This window comes from Pituophis catenifer, unplaced genomic scaffold, assembly GCF_029215685.1.
Source record: "Pituophis catenifer annectens isolate HBS135680 unplaced genomic scaffold, rPitCat1.0.hap2 SCAF_6, whole genome shotgun sequence".
Classification (NCBI taxonomy): Eukaryota; Metazoa; Chordata; class Lepidosauria; order Squamata; family Colubridae; genus Pituophis; species Pituophis catenifer.
This window is the reverse complement of record NW_027256886.1, coordinates 40,160,833-40,185,168: the sequence shown is the minus strand read 5'-3', so window position 1 is coordinate 40,185,168 and position 24,336 is coordinate 40,160,833. Positions and strand designations below refer to the sequence as shown.

The following is a 24,336-nucleotide window of genomic DNA, read 5'->3' as shown; positions in this document are numbered from 1 at the left end:
ACTGTTAGGTGCTGTCATCTCAAGGGTTAATATAATCCGAAACCCGCACGACAGCTAAATGACATCAATAAGGTACAGGAAAATTAATCTGTTATCTAGTGCAGTGTCTCTCAACCTTGGTAGCTTGAAGATGAGTGGACCCCATCTTCAAGCTACCAAAGTTGAGAAACACTGATCTAGTGGCTGGCCGGATGCTTGTAGCAAAGAACTTGTAGTCCTCTTTATTCAAGGCTGAAATGGGAATGGTTACCGCGGCTTTACTTAATGAAAACCGCCAAAGCGGAGGCTAAAACAATAGGATTAAAGTTTTTGTTTAGAGAGAAACCATGACCGATCGGCTTAACTGCCTGCCTTTTTAAGATGCGTGCGGCTTTTTGAAGTCCGAGGCAAAAAATGGACTAAGCACAGGAAATCTGCAATGGCCATTGTGTTGTCCTACACACACGTGACAACAGTCTGAAAATAAAGAGTACTAACTCCTTGTTCTATACTGCCGTTTTTTTCTTTGTGTATAAAAAAAACTATTACAGGAAGAATAAACGCTCATCAGTTTTCTCCTATCTACACTAGTCTCTCTACTGTACTACTGTAGATAGTACTACTGTAGGGGAGGGGAATGTATGGTTTTTGTTTGTATGTATAAATAATGTTTCTGTCTTGTGTTGATTATAATTTGAAAAAATTAATAAAATTTATTTAAAAAAAACAAAAACAAAAAATATTGTTCGATTTTCAGTCTCATAACGCGCTAAAAATCTCCAATATACTCGAGGCACTACTCTTCCCCGTTTCGTATCTCTCTGGTCCGAGAACCGAGAACCGACGGGCTCAGCGGAGCCAACGCCCTTCCTCTTGGAACGCTTTTGCGACAGCACGGCCCTGCCAATCATCGCAAGCGGAAGAGTTCCTGGGTTCCGCCTCCTCGGGGCGGGGGCGCCATTTCAGACCTGCGGAACTGCCGAACTACGGCGCGAGGGTTGATGGGAAGATCGTGGATACTGTTGCTTCCGGCTTAGATACTGGAAGGTGATTCCCACCCACCCCCCTTCCCTCCCTCCCCCCCCCGCTTCGATCCGGTGTCTGAGCTCCTCTTTGGCTCCCGCCGTTTCCATCGGAGCGCCCCCCCCTCCGCTGTTCAGCCGGTTGTAGTGGGAGGCGGGGCTATGGAGACGGAGTATTACTGTGGGGAGCAGTCAGGTACAGTCGGAGGAGGCGGGAGGGTGAGCTCGACTCGGCTGGTAGGACTTGGGACTGTAGGGTTGCACGTGAGAGAGCGCAAGGGGGTTCACGAGCTTTCTTGCTGTATGGTTGTTCTGGCAACTGGGTGCGTAGCAGATCCGTTAGGCCGCATTGTGTTAATGGATCTCTTGGTCCCTGACCGTTGCCAGAGTTCCTCAGCCTTTCCTCAACCCGAGAGCCTCTCGATCAGTTGGCCTACAGTTCCAGTCGGGACGAAGCTGATATATTTAATGAAAGTGACGCTGCCCGGCAGGGAGAGAGAAACTTGCCCAATATGCTTAATTGGGTGTCACGTTGCTATGTTGTCTTTTGATCATGGGTAGGTTTCAAAATAGAGTTTCAAAACAAGGAAGGAATACAGATTTTTGCCCTCCTGTGAACTATGATGCTTTTAGACCTTCTGAGGAGGACAAAAGGGGGAAACGTTCTCCAGTCCATCAAACTCACTTCTTGAAGCTTCTGTTTAATTTTCTAATCGGGCGGGGAGAGAGGATCAAAGATAAAATGGAATTCAATTTGTATGGCTAGAGTAGTGTGTGGAGGTGTGTGTTATGGAGATGCCCATTAAATCCAGATCTCTGCACAGCCCAAATACTGAATTTTGAATGGGTTATTCTTTGTAGTATTATATATACTATTGAAGTTTTTAATTAAGTATGGATAGCAAATATAATTTTAAAAAGAATGGAGAGCTATTATTTATTAGATTTTTATCCCACCTTTACTACTATATAAATAATTCAAGTGGTGAACTCCTTTCTCCACCTATTTTCCTCACATGTGAGATTAGTTAAGAAAGAGACTGGCCCAAAATCGCCCAGTTGGCTTTTATGCCTAAAGTGGGACTAGAACTCTCAGTCTCCTGGTTTCTAGGCCGGAATGTTTAACCACTACACCAAACTGGCTTTCAGATGGCTGTATGTTTGAAAGGGATGCATGCATTTCACTTGATGAATCTTTTTTGTGTTAGCTTATTTTTATTCTAGTGGAAAATTAGAATTAGCTTTGAGTTAGTAGCATTTCCCCAAAAAAAGGAAATGTTTTGTGGAGTCAATTCAAGTAAAGTTTCCTCTTCTTTGCCTAATGTACAAATTGATTCTGTATAGAATTATAGAATAGTGATGACGGCTTTTATTAACTTCCAGGTATTTTAAACTACAGCTTATGTCAGCTTTAAACACCATGACTAATGGTGAGAGATATTGTAGTCCAAAATCATGAAGACAGTATGTTAAGGAACCTACCCTATTTTCACTTTTATGTCTAGTGTAGAATAGAAATATACTGAAATGCAATTGAGAGAGAAATACATATTATTATTGTAGCCAGTGACCAGTCCATAAAGTACACCATATACATAATACCAATAGTAATTAAGAAATTAATTAGATAAGCAAATCAATCAAAGTGTTGCTCTTCTTACATATTGCATGATATAATTTGGCCATGCTTAAAGAATTGAGTCTGGAATAAGAGTTTTAAATAAAACTGATGAAAATGATCAGGAAATTTAGTTAACAGCTCACGACAGTTGTCAGCATAAAACAGACAATATAAATTTGGTGATTTCAGTGGTTCCTCTGCATGGGCGTAATTTGGATTTGAATGGGTTACCCTTGTATCTGCCCTTTAAAATTACTGATAGAAGTATACTGAATTTTGCCAACATTAAGGCCATCCTTAGTTTTGGGATAGCAATTGGTTTAGATAACTGGTAGGTCTGAGAGGTATGCAAGAACTATTTAAAATATGTCATTAAGGAGAAATATCAGGTTGGATTGAATAACGATGTTTTTATGGCATTTGATTGCTTCTGTTGTATAATCATGCCCTAGAATACATAATTAAATTAAGGAAAACCCCAGGAGTTCCAATTCTCTGTTGCCTTAGTTCAAAGGGAAACAACATTTTTGGAAAGAACCCGAGGAGTTAGATCTTCTGGGGAAAAGAACAATTTAGTTCACTACCTGACAATTCATATCCAAGCACTGGATTCAATCTTACTGATACCATCCTCTCAATGTAGAATTACATATGGAACACTTGGAATATGCTCCTGAGGAACTTAGTCTGAACCCTTTCCAAGGGGGCAAAAGAGGTATGAATCTATCTGGGCACCAAATGATAATTGTGTTTGAACTTGTTCTGAGTGCGCTCAAAATCCAGCAAGAATAAGAAATGTCTATTTACTGTAAAATAATTTTTGCAGGGATGTAGCTGATTTTTGGGCTTTTGAGCTACATATTAAACATACCTTTTACATGTAGGTATGGCATAAAATACAACACATATTTAAATAACCATTCAATTGGATGATAGTTTAATTTCCAGACATATTTTTACGTTGTTTGGCAAACATCAGTGCCTTTGTCTTACTATACTTGATTTCTACGGTTACTGTTTTCAATATTCAGCCAAAACTCGCAATGCTCTGTTTAGATCAATATAGGTCTGGGAGAGCACAACTACTCGATCTGCTTAAAAACAGATTACTCTATATTGCTCTGCCTATTTTGAGGAATAATGGGAGAAATTGTTCATCCTAGCAACTAAATAATTGATGTAATAATTGAGTAATAATGGTTCCAATATCTCTGCCAAACTCTTCTGTTAGCAGAATTTTTCTTGATGCGATGGACACATCTGATCTTTATAGTTGAGTTGTCCTATAATTTATAGATAAGCAGAAAGAACCTTATATCTATAGATAGAAAGGTTTTGAAGCTCATATACTAGATTAGGATGAGAAATGAAATCAAGAACTGCTATAAAATCAGTGAAGGCTGCATATAACTTTGCACATGGTTTTTAAGTGGATTTTTTTCAGATGTTGCAGAATAAGAGCATGGCAAAAGTAGAGTGAGCATTTCTAAATTCAGCTTGTTAATTGACTAATACTGTATTTTCTCTAGGTCTAGCCAATGCTGGAACTTAATGAATAGATATCTGGCATGTTATTTACTGATAATGCTGAGGAGACTGATAGGCCAGTAATCTGGCAAAGTTTAGTGCCATTTTTGGTAAATGGGAACTATTAGGCCAAAGCCCAAAAATGCAATTATATTGTTAAAATTTTAACTCATGTTAATTTCATTTTGATAAGCTTATTAGTTATGTCTCTCTTTTTAAATAGTCCAGAACATAAACTTTCTCAGTGAACATTATATAAATAGTTGTTGTCCCACTCCTATACCTTTCTACATTATTTGTATGGAATGAACATCTGTTTCCATGGTTCACTGAATATGTTTACAGTATTTCAGGATTGGTAATCTTGACTATGTTACATTTCTAGCTCCATGATATTCCAGCCCTTGACTGAAATTGAATGTTTAAATAAACCTTAATTATGAAATATTTTATTTCAAAGTTTTGTTTCTGTTATTTATATTTTTATTTGTTTTAGCCATTTTCAAGGCTGCCCAATTTAAAATGATGCATACAGCATAAAAGGTCACAAAATGTAACCTTTTAAGCTGTACTGATTACCAACAGGTTTCAATGTACAGTTGAAAAAAATAACCAAGACAACATCCAATGCTGTAATAGAAGCTATGGTTAAAACACAAAAACTCAGAACTCAACACCACTCTAACCCAAGATCTAACGAAAAAGCCAAGTTTTCAGAACTCTAGAATACAGCCAGTGTGTAAGGTAGACATACCTGAGGGGGAGATGATGTAGAACATAGAGGGTACATGCTACAGCAAAAAAAGCCTGCTTTCTGGATCCCATCAGTTGACATGCTTAAAGGATGGGGTCCAGAGCATGCCAGCTTTGTTCGTTTATACCGTCTGAGCAGAAGACAGATGGAAGACAGATAATGTTTTAGACATCCAGGCTCTATGCCATGAAAGGGGTTATAAGTACCAACCATCACTTTGAACTGTACATTGAAACCTGTTGGTAATCAGCACAGCTTACAAGGTAAAGATGTTACACGGGCTTGACAAGATATATCCATAATTGTCCATGGCACTGCATTTCACACCAGCTGCAGTTTGCAAGTGGTTTTCAAGAACAGCCCCTTGTAGAGCACATTGCGTAAGGTGACCAGAGTATGAGTGACCGTCGAAAAGGCTTCCTGGTCTAGGTAAGGAATAATTGGCACATAAAATGGATTTATGCAAAGTATGTCTTAGCTGACGATGATGCAATGCAGAAGTAGTAAATCCACATGTGAAGACCTCCAAATTGTCCATCAATGCTGAAGGGGAAAGTGTGGTTTTACCCACGTATTGATTCCAAAGTGGTGAATTACCTCGCTCAGCAGTTTCTCATAGGTTCTAAACAAAGGGCAAGAATATAGAGATAATTAAAACTAGTACAATATTCATTTGCATTGATGTAGTTGTTTCTGTGTATTGAAAGTCGTCATCAACTTTCAGTTTGATTTAAACAAATAATGTGTTACAGATGATGGTGGAGCCACACCAGTACAGGATGAGCGTGATTCAGGATCAGACATGGAAGATAACAGAAATGAACAACACTCTGGATCAGAGAATGGAAGCATAGGACAACATTCAGAGGTAGTCATGAAATATATATATTTTAAATTAACTGGAAATTATTCTGCCTATAGTTCCTATCTGTTTAAACAAAAGATTTATTAAAAGTTAATTGTTAATATTTAATTCATATGATCTTTTAAAAGTAACTGTAAATTACAGTATTTCTCTATAAAGCAAAGGATAGTAATACTTTGACACTACAGTTAACTTTTTCAAAATGTACAAGGAAAAAATAAACATTTTTGAAAATTTTGCATAGATTTCATATACATATTTCAACAAGGTTTGCAATAACACTTGTTATTATATAGCTATTAATACTGTTAATACTGTTTGAAAAAGGGTCCAGGCTGAAAAAGTAATTTGGGATGGAGTAGAATGTTGCCTTTGAAACTATTTCGCTTAATATTTTCCTATCTTATTTTAGTGGAAATAAGTGTGTGTTAATTTTATGTTTTATGAATGGAAAATTTTAACATAGTTGATTGCTAACATGAATGAATGATTTAGTACATGCCTTTAAGTTGATGTCAACTCTTAGCAACCACGTAGTTAGATTTTTTTCATGATGATCTGTCCCTAACCTAATCTTTTAAGGTCTTCCTACAGTGCACTCATCAGTTTTCTTAACAGACCTAGCCTAATGACAAAGCAAGTGGTGGCAAAGTGGTTAGAATGCAGTATTGTAGGCTAATTCTGCTGACTGCCAGCAGTTGATTCTCACTCAATCAGCTTTGATTCCAAGGTCAGTAAAATGAAGACTGAGATTGTTGAGTCAATATACTAACTCTGTAAACTGCTTAGAAAGGGCTGTAAAGCACTGTGAAACCGTATATAATTCTAAGTGCTATTGCTATTCTTGTGAACCTTCACAAACAAATTGAGCCTCCTTTAAAAATGGGGCCTCCTTAAAACAAACAAACAAACAAAACCTTGTTGCAAAATAGCCGGAGTTTGCCATCAGGCTGTGTCTGTAAGAGACTGATCCTGTATCAGGCTGGGTGCCTCTCTTAAAAGCTGCAAAAATCAGAAAGGTAAGTTGGGTGTTACTGGAACCTAGAGCAGGGCAAGTCTTGCAAGTTCTTGGAATAGAATAGAATTTTTTATTGGCCAAGTGTGATTGGACACACAAGGAATTTGTCTTAATGCATATGCTCTCAGTGTACATAAAAGGAAAGATACGTTCATCAAGAATCATAAGGTACAACACTTAATTATAGTCATAGGGTACAAATAAGCAATCAGGAAACAATAAATCGTAAGGATACAAGCAACTAAGTTACAGTCATACAGTCATAAATGGAAGGAGATGGATGATGGGAAGAAGAGAAGATTAACAGTAGTACAGACTTAGTAAATAGTTTGACAGTGTTGAGGGAATTATTTGTTTAGCAGAGTGATGGCATTGGGGAAAAAACTGTTCTTGTGTCTACTTGTTTTGGTGTGCAGTGCTCTATAGCGTCGTTTTGAGGGTAGGAGTTGAAACAGTTTATGTCCAGGATGTGAGGGGCCTGTAAATATGTTCACAGCCCTCTTTTTGACTCGTGCAGTATACAGGTCCTCAATGGAAGGCAAGTTGGTAGCAATTGTTTTTCTGCAGTTCTAATTATCCTCTGAAGTCTGTGTCTGTCTTGTTGGGTTGCAGAGCCAAACCAGACAGTTATAGACGTGCAGATGACAGACTCAATAATTCCTCTGTAGAACTGTATCAGCAGCTCCTTGGACAGTTTGAGCTTTCTGAGTTGGCCCAGAAAGAACATTCTTTGTTGTGCTTTTTTGATGACGTTTTTGATATTAGCTGTCCATTTTAGATCTTGTGATATGGTAGAACCTAGAAATTTGAAGGTCTCTACTGTTGATACTGTGTTGTCTAGTATTGTGAGAGGTGGAAGTATGGAAGGATTTCTCCTAAAGTCTACCATCATTTCTACAGTTTTGAGTGTGTTCAGTTCCAAATTGTTCCGGTCACACCACGAGGCTAGTTGTTCAACCTCCCGTCTGTATGGGAGGGAGTGGGATCTCCACTTGTTTGTTTGAAGACTCCAGACTGCCTGATCTCCCCTGGCTTGCTGGAGTTTGGAAACTTCAACTGGCCTGACCTCCCCTTGCTTACTAGGTGGGAAGACAGCTAGAGACTTGCAAGCTCTAGCTGGCTTGATCCTCCTCACTAGCTGAGAAGGAAGCTGAAGCATTACAGGGATCCTGCTGATAAGTGGGAGTACAAGGTGCTTCAGGTGGGGGGGTAGGCTCAGATGAGAGGCCTGGAGCAGGTAATCCAGGGCCTATGTAGGCCTTCCAAGGACTCCCCCATCCCTGAGGTATTCAGTATTCTGTTTAATGACCCTCGCATTCATTTAACCATTGTATCAGGTATAATAGGGATGAGGTTGTTAAGTGAAGCCATTTTGCTTAACAACCATCACAGCATATAATGGACAGACTCCATTACGGTCTTATTTCAAGGACTACCTGTACTTAATTTACAGTGAAATTCTATTCTAATACTAAACATTTCATAATACCTGTAATACCTGTGATCGTTTTTGATTTAATTATATTATTTGAGTTGGCCTTCATTTACTTTCTACAGCTTCCTTGATAATATTATTCTTATTTTTCCAGAATGAACTTAGTGATGGGGAAGATGACAGACAGACTCTAGAACATCCCATGACAGATTCAGAAAATGAAGATACACCGAGAGAGAAACATAGTGATTCAGAAAACGAGGATGCCGTTAATCATAATGCCAGTGACTCAGAAAATGAAGGGGTTGATAGAGAGAAAGATAGTGATTCTGATACTGAAGACAATCCTGTTCAACCTGCCAGTGACTCTGACAATGAGGATGCTGTAAATAATCAGGCCAGTGATTCTGAGGCGGAAGAGCCTCCGAAGGGCCATGGCAGTGAATCTGAAAACGAGGAACCTCCAAAGCACATGGGCAGTGATTCCGAACATGAGAGTTTGCATAAAAGGCATGAAAGTGATTTAGAAAATGAAGAATCCCAGAAACATCCAGCCAGTGACTCAGAAATTGAGGAGCATCCAAAAAATCATGACACTGATTCAGAAAATGAGACAGTGCAAAAGCCTGTTGTCAGTGACTCTGAAAATGAGGAGCAGAAGGTTCAGTCCAGTGACTCTGAATCTGAAGATCCCTCCAGAAATGAAAAGAAAATAGAGGTAGGTGACAGTGATGGAGAAAATAAGAAAGAAGAGGAACTGGTGAATAGTGCTCAGCTTTCAGATAGTGATATTGGAAAGAAACTTCATGGCTTTGACAGTGAAGAAGAAGGAAGTCCCAAAAAACAGAAGATAGACAGTGATGAAGAAGATGGAAAAGAGGAGGAGAAATTGGCCAAAAGGAAAGCTGTTGTGCTGTCTGATAGTGAAGATGAAGAAAGAACACGTAAGGAAAAATTAATTCAGAACTAATTTTCAATCTATATATGCTATGATTCTAAATTAAGTGTGTGACATAAAGATTTGGCTCTTGAACATTTATATGTGATGAGTCTCACATCAGTTTATTATCATTTGCATCATCCAGGTGAATAAAATGCATAAGCAATCCTGCCATGAGGCATTGCACATTCAATAGAAATAAACGTAGTGTAGAACAGGTGATAAATGTGCAAATATATGTGTGAACGGTGACTCATTTTAATATGTCTAACCTTATCACCTTCTCGTACTTTAGAATAGATTAAATGTAACACATCTTTAAAAGCTGAATCCTCAAAAGTTGGAGAAAGGATCTGAAAAAATTCTCAAATTCTGTTGATATCAGTATGCCCTTATTCTACCTGCTGAAACATTAAGCTACCACAGTAAAAAGAACACTGGTGAACCCCAGCTGCTAGAAGTTGTCCTCAGTCTATGTCCAGTGTAGAAAAGTACACAAAAAGCAATTTAGTGGGTTTGCTTAAATTGTAGAGAAAAGTACTGGAACTATTGCATGTGTTACAACTTCCCTATCTTCCATAGATATATTTGATTATATATTTGTACTTTTCTGCTCCAACTTTAGCACTTTCTGTTCTATCCATTCTTTCCACATCGTAATGAAAAATTGGAGGAATATATTTTTTTCCATAAAGGATAGGGGGGAGCAATCAGAGATATCAAAGCAGAAAGTGCAGATTTCTTTTAATATTTGTGTGTGGCAAATCATGTTTAAAAGTGAAATTATGTTCAATCTTCAGTATGTCCATGAAGATTCTCATTTATCCAGTGTAGTTCTCTGGAAGTTGAGTCATAGCAATTGAACTTCTTTCCTTTTTTGGTTTGAAACTTTCACTGCTTATCCAAGTGGCTTCTACACTCTATTCCTGATTGTATTACAAATACTGCAGCAGTCCAATATGAACTTTTTAAGGTGTATGTGGTGGATGATTTCTCTTCATTAAAAGAGAATGGGCCATACAATAGCCCATTGTACTCTACCCCCACCCACCCTCAAATAATGATACTAACTTTATTGTCATTGTACATGTATACACAGTATACCCATACAACGAAATTCACTTAACATCCAAAGACCAGGTCCAATACATATAACAATCCCCAAACACACTCCCGCCCACCACAATTCCCCACCCCTAAACCACCCAAACATCCACACAACAGACCAAGTAATGTTGTCCAACAGCTCACTGATGGTGGCCCTTTAGTTCATTGTTGAGTGCAATTATAGCTCTGGGATAAAAACTGTTCAGAAAATGTGTTGCTGTTTGACATTACAGTATAGCAGGTTGAAAATTTTGCCTTGGTACAATTGATTAACAAGAAGTATAAAAATGAATTGGCAGAGATCTAAAATGGTGTTTCTGGAGGGGGGGAAAACATGCTGTTTTTACACAAACTATATAACAAAGGTGTTAAAATGGGACTTTATTTCTTCAGAGTGGTTACTGCAATTATTAATAAAGCTAGGGGGACTAGCTGTTACATATCTGCACTTGCAAATAAATCCTTTTGCTTGTAGTGTTAAGGAGATTTTTTTTCTCAACTAGTTGATAATTGTGTTGCTCAAAGTTGCTCAGTTTTTGATTAATTTATTTACTCATCTGTTGGCAGCTGCAAAAAAGGGCCGCATTATCTCTGATGGTGATGAATCAGATAGTGATGCTACTTCAGGGAAATATGAAAAGCAAAAGAAATCTATCGCTTCTGATAGTGAGGAGGATGATGACAAAGGTGACAGTGGAAAGAAGAAAGAAGAAAAAGATCTTTTTGGAAGTGACAGTGAGTCAGGAAATGAGCAAGAGTAAGTAATTTTAAGTTACAAGATTAAGTTCTGGAACAATATTAAATAGATGGAACATACATTTGATTTTTTGTACACTATCCAGTGGTGTTTTAAGTTAGGTGGCCATATAAATTCTTTAAATAAATAAAAGTTGTAGTGTTAGGTAGCATGCCCAGAAAATGGTTATGAACAACAGCTTGTTTTTTTTGCCCTAGAAACCTCATAGCAGATATATTTGGAGAATCTGGAGATGAGGAAGAAGAGGAATTTACGGTAAGTACGTCATGAATTTATATTTTGTACTTCCCATACATCACTCCTTCCTGTACTTTGGAGTCATCTGCCAATGCATGTTCCTTTAAGTAACTTTCATTTTAGGTGAATAGATTTCTTAGACTGGTAACAAAATAGTATGCCTTTTTCAAGTTCACCACACTTCATTGGGAAAATATTTATTGTTTTTTTTTTCTGCTTCTGGATTTGAAAGACAACCCCCACTGTATACCATAAAATATAAAAACACAATAAAAACATAAAAATAAATAAATAGTAATAAAGACAAAACAAACAGAAAAAGAGTAACTTAGCTAAACGTAAGTTGCTGGTGTTGAAGCCATGCTATTTGCTTTAGTCCCGAGATTAGCTGTATTTGCATCTAAGACCATTAGCAAGCTACTTCCATAATGCCAAAAAACCTGCATAAGCATGTCAGTTTTGCTTGAAGCCGGGCTATCTCTCTCTACCTTTTTATCATCTAGCCTGATGGAAATATTCTGGACACTTTCAAAATCCTGCATGCTGTTTTATCACCTTTGAATTGTATTAGTTTGTTAGCTTTATCAGTTGCTGGATAGCACAATCGATAGCCTTGGCCAGCTGGAAATGTGATGTCGTGGATGAAAATATTAGTATGAACCTTCAAAGCTTTAAATGCTATGATTGATCTCTGTTAAGTGTTCTTAAAAACATACATTATATTTAACCAACTCCTATTGTGTTTAACCCAAGGGATTTAACCAAGAGGATTTGGAAGAGGAGAAAGCAGAAAGAAAAGAAGTAGCAGATGAGTCAGATTCTGATGACAATATCAAAAGAGGAAAACAGTAAGTCTCTCATGATAGTTACAAGAAACCAAATAGATCTGATGTATATCAAATTATATATCACATTTAAAAATCCTGCCATTTATTTAGGCATTTCAACATAGCATACATATTTCTCTCCCCCTCCCCAGTTTAAATTTATCTTTTCCTAATCCTAATTCAAGTTTGAGGAGGAGCCACATACTAAACTTTAGTAAAAAGTTTTAATTAGGGCAAGTGTTTTTTTTTTAATTAGAATTCTATGTTGCCTTCTTCTACAAAGGAGGCAGAGCTAGTCAGATGAGAATGTCAATGTTTTTTCTAAATCAATCTATTTCTGATATTAATCAAACCCTCTATAAAACCATCCATCCATGCTCCTATACCATATACCGTATACTTTCAAAGGTACCCTTTGAAAGCCAGGCACTTTTCCATTATTTGTATTTTTGGTTTCATAGCCAACTTGCTTTCACAGAACGTTTGTTTAGGTTCTGCTTATTTTTTTGTAGTCTTATCTATGCAGATCCTTTAACATATCCCATGGGATTCAGGGTAAAGAATGGAACTCGAGTCCTAAGGTGATAAAAATGTAAAAATCACTTCGCTGTTTCATGAACTCTATACTGTGATTGATAGCAGATAACGTAAATCCTAATTTACAGTTTGAAACTTGCTTGTCATGAGTAACAAAACAAGACGTTTCTATACTATTGCTTTTTGTGATTCTTAAGGCTGCTAGCTTATTCTTTTTCTTTAAATACAGTACATTTATAATTTCAGGATTGCGGCCAAAGTTCTAAATTCTACATCATAATTTTTAGTAGATAAAGTGTTCTTTGTTGATTGACCTGTACCAAATATATCGTATATTATATGTGTTGTTTAAATTTGTTTAAGCTGTTGCTATATCCTGTTAATTTTTGAATTTTGTGAAAAACTCTTATCTTTCAGTATGGACTTCATGTCAGATTTTGATATGATGTTACAGCGGAAAAAGAGCATGAGTGGCAAACGCCGGCGCAATCGGGATGGTGGGACATTCATTAGTGATGCTGACGATGTAGTCAGTGCCATGATTGTTAAGATGAATGAAGCTGCAGAGGTGTGTTTGTTGCTTTTCAAGGCTTGTAAGGATATAGTTTATGCAAATGAAATTATTTTAAACTGAATTGCGGGAAAGGATTATGTTTGTTTCACTGAATTGAGTACAGGAGTCCTCAACTTATGAACAAAATTGGGACCAGATGTCTGTCATTAAGCAATGCAGTCACTGAGCTGTGCTTGATTTTAAACCCCTCCCCCCCTTTTTTTCCCCCCCTTCAATCATTAAGCATATCCAGCTTTTCCCATTGAGTTTGTTTGTCAGAAGCCCACTGGGAAGGTCGCAAATGGTGATCACATGACTGCAGGACAATGAAACTTCTGTAAATACATGAAATTTGATCGCATAACCACGGAGATATACAACGGTCATAATGTGAGGACTGGTCACGTCACTTTTTTCCATGCTGTCAACTTTCAATGGTCGTTAAATAAATGGTTATAAATTGAGGATTACCTGTAGAGCCAAAGCCTACAGTGATCTAAATGCTGATGTCTAATCTGAAAATATTTTAAAAGAGGCTCATCACATCCTTTCTACTTACAAAGTACAGCATTGCTTGTTAAATTTGCCCTTTTTATTGTTTACTTAGTTCACATTCCTTAGGAGAGTATCAAGATGTTGAAAAAAAACTGTTATTCCTGCTTCTTCCTAATATCACAAAGAGTATAAGTGCCCTTGTGTGGCTGATGGGTACACCGAATGAAATTCTGTGAACTATCTGGATACAGAAATCTCATTGATTCAATACATAAAAAACATATATAAATGGAAGAAATAGCAGGAAAATTTACACAACCATAATTGCTATTTTTTTCTTAGTTTTATGGTTAAGGCTTAGGCTTCCTTTTTTAGTTATTTCTCTACAAGAGGTTGTAATTGATTTGATTTGCAAGTGTTTTAAGCATTTTGCTTTTTTCGGCTTATTTTTAATGACATGTATAATTTCTTGCAGGAGGACAGACAGTTGAACACACAGAAGAAACCAGCACTAAAGAAATTAACTTTGCTCCCAACTGTAGTCATGCATCTTAAAAAGTAAGGAAAAATCTAATTCTTTTTTCTGTACAATATTGGAAAAAAGATATGATATATTGTAGATGGTCATATGCTAATCGGTATTACTTTTTATCTAGGTAAATAGATAACTGTAATTCTCCTTTGTTTAAATAAATTTGATTTGTTATTTTAAAATGAGATGAATTTAAATTTTTGAAGACTAACATTCTGTTGAAAATAACATGACTTTTAAAGTTTTGTTATACTTTGGAAGGTTTTATTAAAATCACTGAATTACTAAAGGATTTTAAATAAGGTGAATAAAACTTACCCTGATAAAAGTTTTTCAAATAACTTGTTTGAAGCATAACAAATCTAGCTACAATTTGTTGACAGTATCAGTGAATCATTTGCTTGTAATAACTAGGATCTACATATTCATGTGCATTCAAGCTATTTAGCTATTTGCACCAAATTAGCTTATATCCTCTAAAAGTTGTTCTTTAAGTGTTGCATAGAAACATAGGATTCAATGGAAACTTAGAAGTCATCTAGTCCAACTACCTGCTTAGAGTATGATCCATAAGACTATCTCTGACAGATGACAATCCTGTCTCAATCCATGTCTTTTGAAGACATCTAGCAAAGGAGAATTCAACACATCACATGGTAGACTGTTCCACTGGTTGACAGTTCATCTAGAAGGTTTTAACCAGTTTAACCTGTATTTTATTATGAAGCAAAGGTACCTAGGTACAGGTCCAGTATACTGTAGCTACGCATTCCCCAATCCACTAATAATTTTATCCAAGAAGATTATAATATTAGCCTGGTATGATTTGTTTGCAAAAAACCTTTGCCTGCTTCTGTTAATTGAATCAAGTGCTCATAGAGGTGCTGCTTGATAGTCTGTTCAAAGATCTGCCCAATATAGAAATCAAACGGATAGATCAGCAGGGCAAAGAGTTGTAATCAGAAGGTGGCTACATAGATGATTTAAAATTCAAAAGAGCTTCCTATCCTGTCTTAATATTTTTGTCATTTTAAGCATGAACTGTTCAGTGGCAATAAAGAAAGAAATTGATGTATTTCCAACAAATATGCCCTTTTCCTTACTTTTGAACTGCTAGCTTAATATTTTATTTTCAATTTTTAGGCAAGACTTGAAGGAAACCTTCATCGACAGTGGTGTGATGTCAGCCATCAAAGAGTGGCTTTCTCCATTACCAGATCGGAGTCTTCCTGCTCTGAAAATTCGAGAGGAGCTTTTGAAGATTCTGCAAGAGGTCAGCCTCACATGCATGTACAGTCAGCATAATTTATTTAGCAGACTTGTTTTGTATAACATTGATCTTTGAGAGATTAATAGGCACATAGCAGTAAGATGAATTGTGATACCTACACAGTTTCAGTACCTATAGAAGTACTTTCATTTTAAAACCAATACAATAATGAAGTATAGCTGCTTTGTAAAACCAAATTGTATAAAAGTTAAGAAAGAAACGTTTGAAAATAGGAGAATTTCTGAATTTACTTATTTCCAATAGATGCTTAATTTCTTTCTGTGTCCCCGTCTGGAACTCCATAGCTCACCTGAGCACCTGTTCCTTTCTATTTTAAAAAATCCTTCCTGATATTTGTACCTAATATGCTTAGACTTTTATTTTTAAAACAAAACTGCAATTCTGAAGCTTAAGCAGAGTATGGTTTTTCGTCATTCTTTTTTGTAGTTACCTAGTGTGAGCCAGGAGACCTTAAAACACAGTGGGATTGGAAGATCAGTGATGTATCTCTACAAACACCCAAAGGAATCACGGTCTAACAAGGATATGGCAGGAAAGCTAATTAGTAAGTAAACTGTGATGTACTGTAGGCTACTAAAAAAATAAAATTCATCTGACAAAAATAAAGTCCATCATCTGACAAAAATTAAATTAAATAAATTAAAAATAATCCATCTACCCCAGGTCTTTGAAAAGGACTCAGTAAATGGATAAAAATGCCAAATCCAGTCTGAACATCTGGTTGACTATAAACAAACTATAAAAATAATTTATAGACAAACCATAAAATAATAATTAAAAAATTAATTAATTTTTTCATTAACTAATTAACCAAAAAAACCTCAAAGAGCAGACTTGATGGTTCACTAGGTCCTTTTTTTCTAATCTGTTTCTAAAATAGAAAATGATACCAAACTTTCCTATTGTAGAGTACGTGATGACCTGCTTGTTTATTTTATTGTATTTTCAATGTTATTTTTTTATAAAAATCCTTTTTATGTTTCATTTTGTTTGTGTTTGGGAATTCAAGTAAATGTTTACAAGATTACCATTGATAAATGCAGGCCTAAATATACATAAAGCTTTTATATTTCAGTTTTTTAAACTCATTAAGTGAGAGGCCTGAACTACAGCTGTCTTAAATATATGTCAAACTGGTATAGTACTTTTATATATGTGTTGAATTTAACAGTAACTACAATGCATATTTTTTGGTATTTATGATACTTCTAAATATATATATTTTCAGATTTAGTTAAATGGGCTAAAATCTCTGTTTAAAGTTAAGCAATTCAAGTGACTGCCTGAAGTCAAGTTTCTTATTGGGTAGATACTGGCTATGTGCTGCTTTGTTACTTTTACTTAATTAATTCTGTTCTCTTTTTTAATAAAACTAAACAGATGAATGGTCCCGGCCCATTTTTGGTTTAACATCAAACTATAAGGGAATGACCAGAGAAGAAAGAGAACAGAGAGATCTGGAGCAGATGCCTCAACGAAGGCGATTAAGCAGGTATCTTATACAAATGTATAATGCCTTTAGTGTTTTGACTCCAAAAGCTATGTAGTGATTTCAGCTATGTAATAATTTAAAGGGTAATCCAAAAAGTTGCTGTATGTAGTTTAGAGTCCCTTCCCTGGAATCTTTTGAAACTTGTCATTCAGTTTGTAAACGTTTTGATTTTATGAAAAGTCATGTTTATTTTCAAAAACTGTTTCCTTCTTCCTGAAGCATTCCTCCTTAGGAACATTCTTGTTCCTGTGAGTTGCAATTTGCCGAACATGTTTTATCTATTATTATTTGTTTTTTAAAATTTTGATTTATAGGAAAGAGATTATTTGGATTATGATTTGTTTAGTAATGTTTTGTAGTACTAACCATCCTTCTTCTGTTTTTGCAGCTCTGGTGGTCAGACACCCCGCAGAGACTTGGAGAAAGTATTAACAGGAGAGGAAAAGTATGTTTGACTGATTCCTCAAATATTTTGATACCTCACACTTTCATTCTGTGGTTTGTAATGAAGAATGTTGAGCTTTTGTAGACAAAAAAGCCAACTAAATGGTTTGAGAGAGATCCTGCAATACCCTTATATTATTTTGTTATATTTTTTTATTTATTTTTTTTATTATTTTTTTTAGAGCTCTCAGACCTGGTGATCCAGGATTTTGTGCTCGTGCCAGAGTTCCAATGCCCTCCAATAAGGATTATGTAGTGAGGCCAAAATGGAATGTGGAAATGGAGTCCTCTCGGGTAAGTGGCTAATGGAAAAGGAAGACATTTTGTAACATTGAAATTAGATCTGTTCTAAGTTAGGTGTTGCGCAGGATTCACTGAAATTCTTCTTCACAGCTGCTCTCCTTCAGTATCATTTCCATAGCTCCCTCCATGTACTTTATGTGCTACTATTCTTTCCAGTGTGAAAATTTGTATATTTATTAACTGTTTTATATTGCTGTTATGGCTATGATCTTGAAATATTTGCACAAAGGGTTCTCCTCAGTCCAATCCCATAAATTATCCCACAGAGCTTGTAGGTATCTTTGCTTCACTCTTTCTGTTTGTCATGGTATGAAATGAAAGCCATTCATCTCTTCTTACTTTTATTTTTTATATGTGAAACAAGGCAGGAGTGAAATCCAGCAGGTTCTGACAGGTTCTGGAGAACTGGTAGTGGAAATTTTGAGTAGTTTGGAGAACCGGCAAATACCACCTCTGGCTGGTCCCAGAGTGGGGTGGGAATGAAGTTTTTGCAATATGCTTCCCCCAGGAGTGGGGAGGGAATGAGAAGTTTGCAGTGTCCTTCCCCTACCACGCCCATCAAGCCACGCCCCAGAACCGGTAGTAAAAAAAAAATTGAATTTCACCACTGAAACAAGGCAAAGAAAATGAGCGTTAAGTGATTGTGTTGTCTTGTGTTATCAGTAGTCCATTCTTTAATTTCTAGCCCGGGACTCTTAAAAAAGGTATTAATCGTCTGGAAAAACACAAGAGGTGGTTTGCTGAAGAGAAACGTCTCAGCAAAATGCATCGAGCTGTCAAGTTCAGCATTGAAGGCAACCGGATGCCCTTGTAGCCTTATATTTCTCTTGTCCCTGATCCAAGAGGTATCCCTGAAAGAGTGAGCTATGCATGTGCTGCAATGCTTGCCATTGTTATCCATTTAGACAAAAGGGCATGTCTTCAGCAACTCCGAGGTTTCATTAAAGCTTTCCGGTCAGGGAAAATAACTAATACATTGGGGGTTTTGTTGTTGCTGTTTGTTTTTGAGGTTTCCAGGGCTTTGTGACTGAAAAACTAAAAAGAGTTGACATTTAAAAACTGCATTTTTTTCCAGCAAGGATACTAACAGCAACTTCATATACCATTATCTTGTGATGGTGAGCTTTCCACCCAACATATTGCTTTCACTGTGTCCTAACAATTCTTAACAATTTAGCTCCTACTAATTCCAGATGAGTATCAAGAATAATTTTATTGATTAGTCAGTTCACCTCATTGTTGCAAATTGTAATTGTAACCCAAAACTTCTGGGAAAAAAAATATTATGCTAGAGAAAACCGCTATAGAAGGTTATTTGCCATGTATGAATTTAAATAGTTGAACAGAATTTCTTATTAAAAAATACGTTTTACCGTATTTCAATACGGTAAAAATAAATATAAGACATGTTCATCTCCTTAATCTCAACATTAGACAAAATTACATTGCATGAAGTAGTTTATTATAAACATAATTCCTGAGAAGATTGGTTTGAACTGATTTTGCACATTTTATAGAGTAAAATGTCACCTAAAATAGCTCTTTGGTAGTCCACCATCCTAACACATTCCTTAGGCCTAATTATCCTGTAATTAAGAAATATACCTTCATCAGGATAACACAAAGAACTATGAATTTAGGTTGCCATTTGTCTTAGCTTGGATCTAATTGTTATTATTATTAGAAAATGGTAATTTTGTTTTTCTTCCCCAGGCCATTTCATTACAGTAAGGCCCCATAGTCCTAACTCTTTTCTTGACAATAGGCAAATTAAATAAATAACATCATCTTCAATCCAGTTACCAGCAAAGATCCATTTCATAACTTTTTAACATTTAACATGTTATATATTAATGTATAAATACTCAATATTGCACATCTCATCTCTTAACTATAACAAAATTCCATTTAAAAGTCATGAAATGGTGCCAACATCTTAATACAATGAAAATTTAAAAACTCAAGTTTAATATGACAAAAAGGGACCATTTCTTTCCTTTATAGAAAACAAGCCTCAAATGCACATTACAAATAATATCTTATTTTCAGATACACATTCCATATCACCACTGCATAGGCACACATCTACATTTCATAAATGTACAATAATCCCATTATCCTAATACAAACAGTCCTCAACTAAACCACAGTTAAGTCCAAGATTTCTGTTGCTGAGCAAGACAGTTAAGTGAGTTGCACCCTATTTTGCAAACTTTTTATCACAGTTCTTAAGCAAATGACTGCAGCTGTTAAATTAATCTGGCATTCCGCATTGACTTTGCTTGTTGAAAGCCAGCTGGAAAGTTAGAGATGATCACATGACCTTAGGACTCTGCAACTGTGATAAATACATGCCAGTTGCCAAGCCCCCAAATTTTTATCACATGACCATGGAGATACTGTAATGGTCATATGAAAACCAGCCCTATGTCATGCTTTTCGGTGCTGTTTTAACTTTTAAATAGTCACTAAACAAATGCCTATAAACTGAGAACTACTAAAAAAAAAGGCTAAAGGTAACATAAAAAAAAAAAAAGAAATAATTTCTCCTTTTAAAAGAAAAAATATCAAAATTTCTTTACTTCCAGTAAAGAAGTGTAAAACCAATTTAAGTAGTATGAAATTATAATTGCATACAATGGTATGGGAAGAAGGTTCTACATCATACCCATTTTGGGCAAATCCAATAAAATATCAATAATCCAGAAAGAATCACCCAGAAAAATAACAATCTGTTTTATCCCTGATCAAATAAGTCAACTTTATGGGGGGGTTTTCCCTTTTTTCCTTTTATGTAAGACAGTTTTTCTCTGTGATCCATTTAGCTGATTGTTGATCCTTATTACGAATTTGCTCAAAAAAATATCTCTGTCCTTGAAAGGCCCCAGTTTGCAGCTGGAGCAAAATGGTGAATTCCCTGTCTCTTGACTCCTTCCCCCTGCTCCCACACTAGATTGCTGTCCTGTGATGTCCTCATGAGGAGAAGGAATGGCCATAAAGAGAATCAGCTTGGGTAATCTGACATTGTTCTGTTTGATCCAGAAAAGATTAAAGGGAACCAGTCTGCTTTGGCTCCCATGAACAAAGCTATAGTGTCAGTTCAGCTTGTCTGTGGAGCTGTCTTGAGTCCTGTCTTCGGTCAGCTATCTTCCCCCATAAGTCCTGGAAATTCACATCACAACTCAAGATCTTTTACATTATTTGGTAAAAGGTTTAACAAAGGTTTTGTCCTAATAGAGATTTTGAGATATTTTCTAGGAATAATGCAGCATTTTGCTTCTTGTTTTATTTTGTTGTACATGTTGCCATGAATATCACTGTGTAAGATAAATTTGTAAAACATTCCTCATGAAACTGTTTAATAATATTCTTCTTTGTTTTGTCATGTGGCTACTTCTTGTCTTGCTTTTTTGTTTTATATAATATGTTATGTATACTAGGGACTTTAATAGTTTTGAATCCCATTCACATGCAGAGGTGGCTTAGAGATTCAGACACTCGCCTCACAATCAGGAGGTTGAGAGTTCAGTCCTAGGCAACAACAGATGTTTCTCTATCAGGGCGCAAAGAGAAAATATCTGCTGTAAACTCTGCATAGGTGTCAGGAAGGGCATCCGGCCAGTAAACACTCAGCTCCATTCAGCCACTCTGGGATTACAAGGTCACAAAAAGAAAAAAAAAATCCCATTCACATGCAGATTCTGATGTTTCTTATTACTAATTTCCAAAGAGCCTTGGTAGTACAGTGGTCTAAAGCACCCTGTTATTAAGACCAGCTGCCTGCAATTACTGCAGGTTCGAATCTCGCCAGGCTCAAGGTTGACTCAGCCTTCCATCCTTTCTAAGGTAGGTAAATTGAGGACCCAGTTGTGGGGGCAATAAGCTGACTTTGTATAAATATACAAAAAGGATAAAGGCTATTACTTAGCACATTGTAAGCCGCCCTAAGTCTCCGGAGAAAGGCGGCATATAAATCAAATTTTAAAAAAAAGAAAGAAAGGGAAACAGGAGAGAAAAATATAGCCGCTTGGGAGAAAGGTTGCTCAACAGATTCCTTCAAAGAGTTTCTAGTCACCTACTGTTGGACAGAATATTGCCAGTTGAAAGAAATCCAATGGAGTTCAATGAATTAAAATTCTAGATAGGGGTGGTGATGCATCAAACATTCCCTTTTTCTCATCCTCAGTTATATTTTCCATATAGTAAAGTATTTATCAAGCCAATCTGCAAAATACTGCAGATATAATAATATTTTAAAGTAGATTTTTATTTGCTTTAATATACAACAGGAGACCCAAAACATAATTATCCAATACAGGAAAAAGAACTTCATTTTTAAACATAGCATTAAACCTTGAGAACTTAGAGTAATTATATCATTAGCCAATTGTTAAGCAGTGCATTTCTGAGAATAGTCAGAATTGTATTTATCACAGAATCTTCTAAATATTTCTTGCTACTTTTAGTGCTTAGAAACAAGACTGAATGTTAAATTAGAAGAAGAAAATAAACCTGGCCTAAGATATCAGAGTCATTAATAGATTTCTTATAATGTCCTTAATGTTCCTGTGAACTCTCCCTTTTGCACACTCCAGTGATGTATAGAATGCTTGTTTCCTATCCATCTCTCATGAATGAGGTCTGTCTGAGTAGCTGAGCTAATGCTTGAATTATAAATTCACGGTTTAGATTCTGAACTTCAGCAGCATGTGAAGAATTGTGTCCAGAATTTTTTTTTCTAAAAAGCAGCGCTTTCTGTACAGTACATATGTAGAATATACAGTACAGTACATATGTACAATATACAGTACATCTCTAGACTGCATTTGAAAATAAGCTATTGACGGTCCCTCACAGTGTTACCAGCTTCTGTAATGAAAGATAGCAACTGCAACAAGGGATGGTATATGTATGTTCTTGTGATTTATAAACATCAAGATGTCATTGATGACTGTTCTAGTACTAAATGAAAGTTTTCTTTCAAGTTCCAGGCAAGTTCGAAGAAGGGGGTCAGTCGCCTGGACAAACAGATGCGAAAGTTCACAGACATCAGGAAAAAAAGCAGAACATCCCATGCTGTAAAAATCAGCATTGAAGGCAATAAAATGCCATTGTGACCTTCCCCAGAATCACCTTTGATGGTCTCCTGTATAGACTCAGAAGATGTCTACATTTTTTAAAAAACAAACTTTGGGGTTTTTAAGTGCATCTTCAAATTGTTGGTTCAGCTGATTGTTATACATGTAGATTCAGGGTTACGAACCCTGGGACATTTGTTCATTATGGTTTTATTTAACCCTGACCTCTCGTCTCCTTTGTACAGACAAAACCTTGTATTGCTGCAAATCTCATACATTAAAATCTGTTTCTGAAATGGGGTTTGTGTGATGTTTTGTGAATTGAATGTGTATATAGAAGTTTTACTATTCTGAAGCCTCAAAGAATAGAAGAGCTTGCATTCTTATATTATATTTTTATAATTAAAGGTAAAGTGTGTTTGTTTACATACTGTATATAGATTTCTGTTAACTAACCAAATACTATGATAATCTTTTTCTTTTAAAAATACCATTTTTACTTTGGAACTTTAAGAACAAATATATCACATTTTTGAAGAGAAAGAAAGAACATATTAAACATTTAATATGCTTATGTCATGGGGTTTAAGAATCTTCTGAACCATCTCTTCTGTAAATGCATTGTCGTTTATTTTAATGCTTATCACAATGAATGCATTTAAGCAACAATATTGGAAGTAATTAAATTCCACTTCCTACTAGAGTCAGATAGATGTTCACACTGGATTTTATCCATCAGATTCTTTTCAACGACTTGGGAAGATTGACAGCTATTAATACTTGAAGGGGATATTGTCACAGGATGTAAGCTGTTCCAAACAAAGCTGCCTTTTCCAATGGCCTAATGCTGATTATTAAAACAATTCATCTGGAGTCAATACGCTTAGGATCACAATAGGAATACGTGGATTCATTGAAATTCCTGCAATGTTTTGCTGTCTGATGGGTTAAGGTTAAGTTAAGTCACAGTCTCATCTGTTCAGTTGTAAAAATGCTCAAAAGCTTTTTTTTGCTTACATGCCATGACACATTCTGATCCAATCCTGGCTATATTTGGGAATATGATTTGAGGAATGTGAGATATTCCTTTCTTGATATCTTTCCCCTCACCATTTGCTTAAATCATGTAAAAGATGATGTTCCGTGGACCTGTTTTCCATATTGGAAGAAGAGGTTTTTCTTGTAGTTCAGATACATGCAATAGATTGGGTTTGGGGCATGGTGGAGCAAGTGGCAAAATCTGCCTGATAATGGTGTTATGCAAATGGTATGACTGGTGCGCATCCAATGCCAAAATGCAAGCCCATAATGTCATCAAGCACCTGTCATTCTAGCATTCCTTTGCTGTTTGCACTACTGTTCCAACCTTTCGCTACAAGATACAGTACTGATACTCTTACAACTATGAGGCATAAATGCATATCCTTAGGCATACTGCTTCAAAGTAATATTTGAACCATATCATTCATTAAATAATTCATTAAATTTAATTAATGGAATGAAATCAAATTGTCTAATGTTT

At 36.1% G+C, this 24,336-nt stretch overlaps 1 protein-coding gene across 6 annotated transcripts; it reads left to right on the top strand.

The window, feature by feature from the left end:
• The first annotated feature begins 938 nt into the window (after window positions 1–938).
• Window positions 939–23,114, top strand: IWS1 (interacts with SUPT6H, CTD assembly factor 1). Of its 6 annotated transcripts, XM_070946168.1 has the most exons (16): window positions 1,076–1,197; window positions 3,266–3,337; window positions 5,656–5,771; window positions 8,376–9,165; window positions 10,836–11,025; window positions 11,223–11,280; window positions 12,016–12,110; window positions 13,044–13,194; window positions 14,150–14,232; window positions 15,350–15,479; window positions 15,924–16,041; window positions 16,878–16,989; window positions 17,378–17,434; window positions 17,616–17,727; window positions 18,422–18,581; window positions 22,722–22,809. In XM_070946168.1, exons 1-15 carry the CDS (start codon window positions 1,164–1,166, stop codon window positions 18,548–18,550), a joined length of 2,247 nt encoding a protein of 748 aa, XP_070802269.1. In that variant the 5' UTR covers window positions 1,076–1,163; the 3' UTR covers window positions 18,551–18,581; window positions 22,722–22,809. The 6 variants fall into 6 exon arrangements, with proteins under 6 accessions (XP_070802272.1, XP_070802270.1, XP_070802269.1 ...); XM_070946169.1 differs by lacking the exons at window positions 1,076–1,197; window positions 18,422–18,581 and adding an exon at window positions 1,008–1,026 and having other exon boundaries at window positions 22,722–23,114; XM_070946167.1 differs by lacking the exon at window positions 18,422–18,581 and having other exon boundaries at window positions 22,722–23,114.
• The last annotated feature ends 1,222 nt before the right edge of the window (window positions 23,115–24,336 follow it).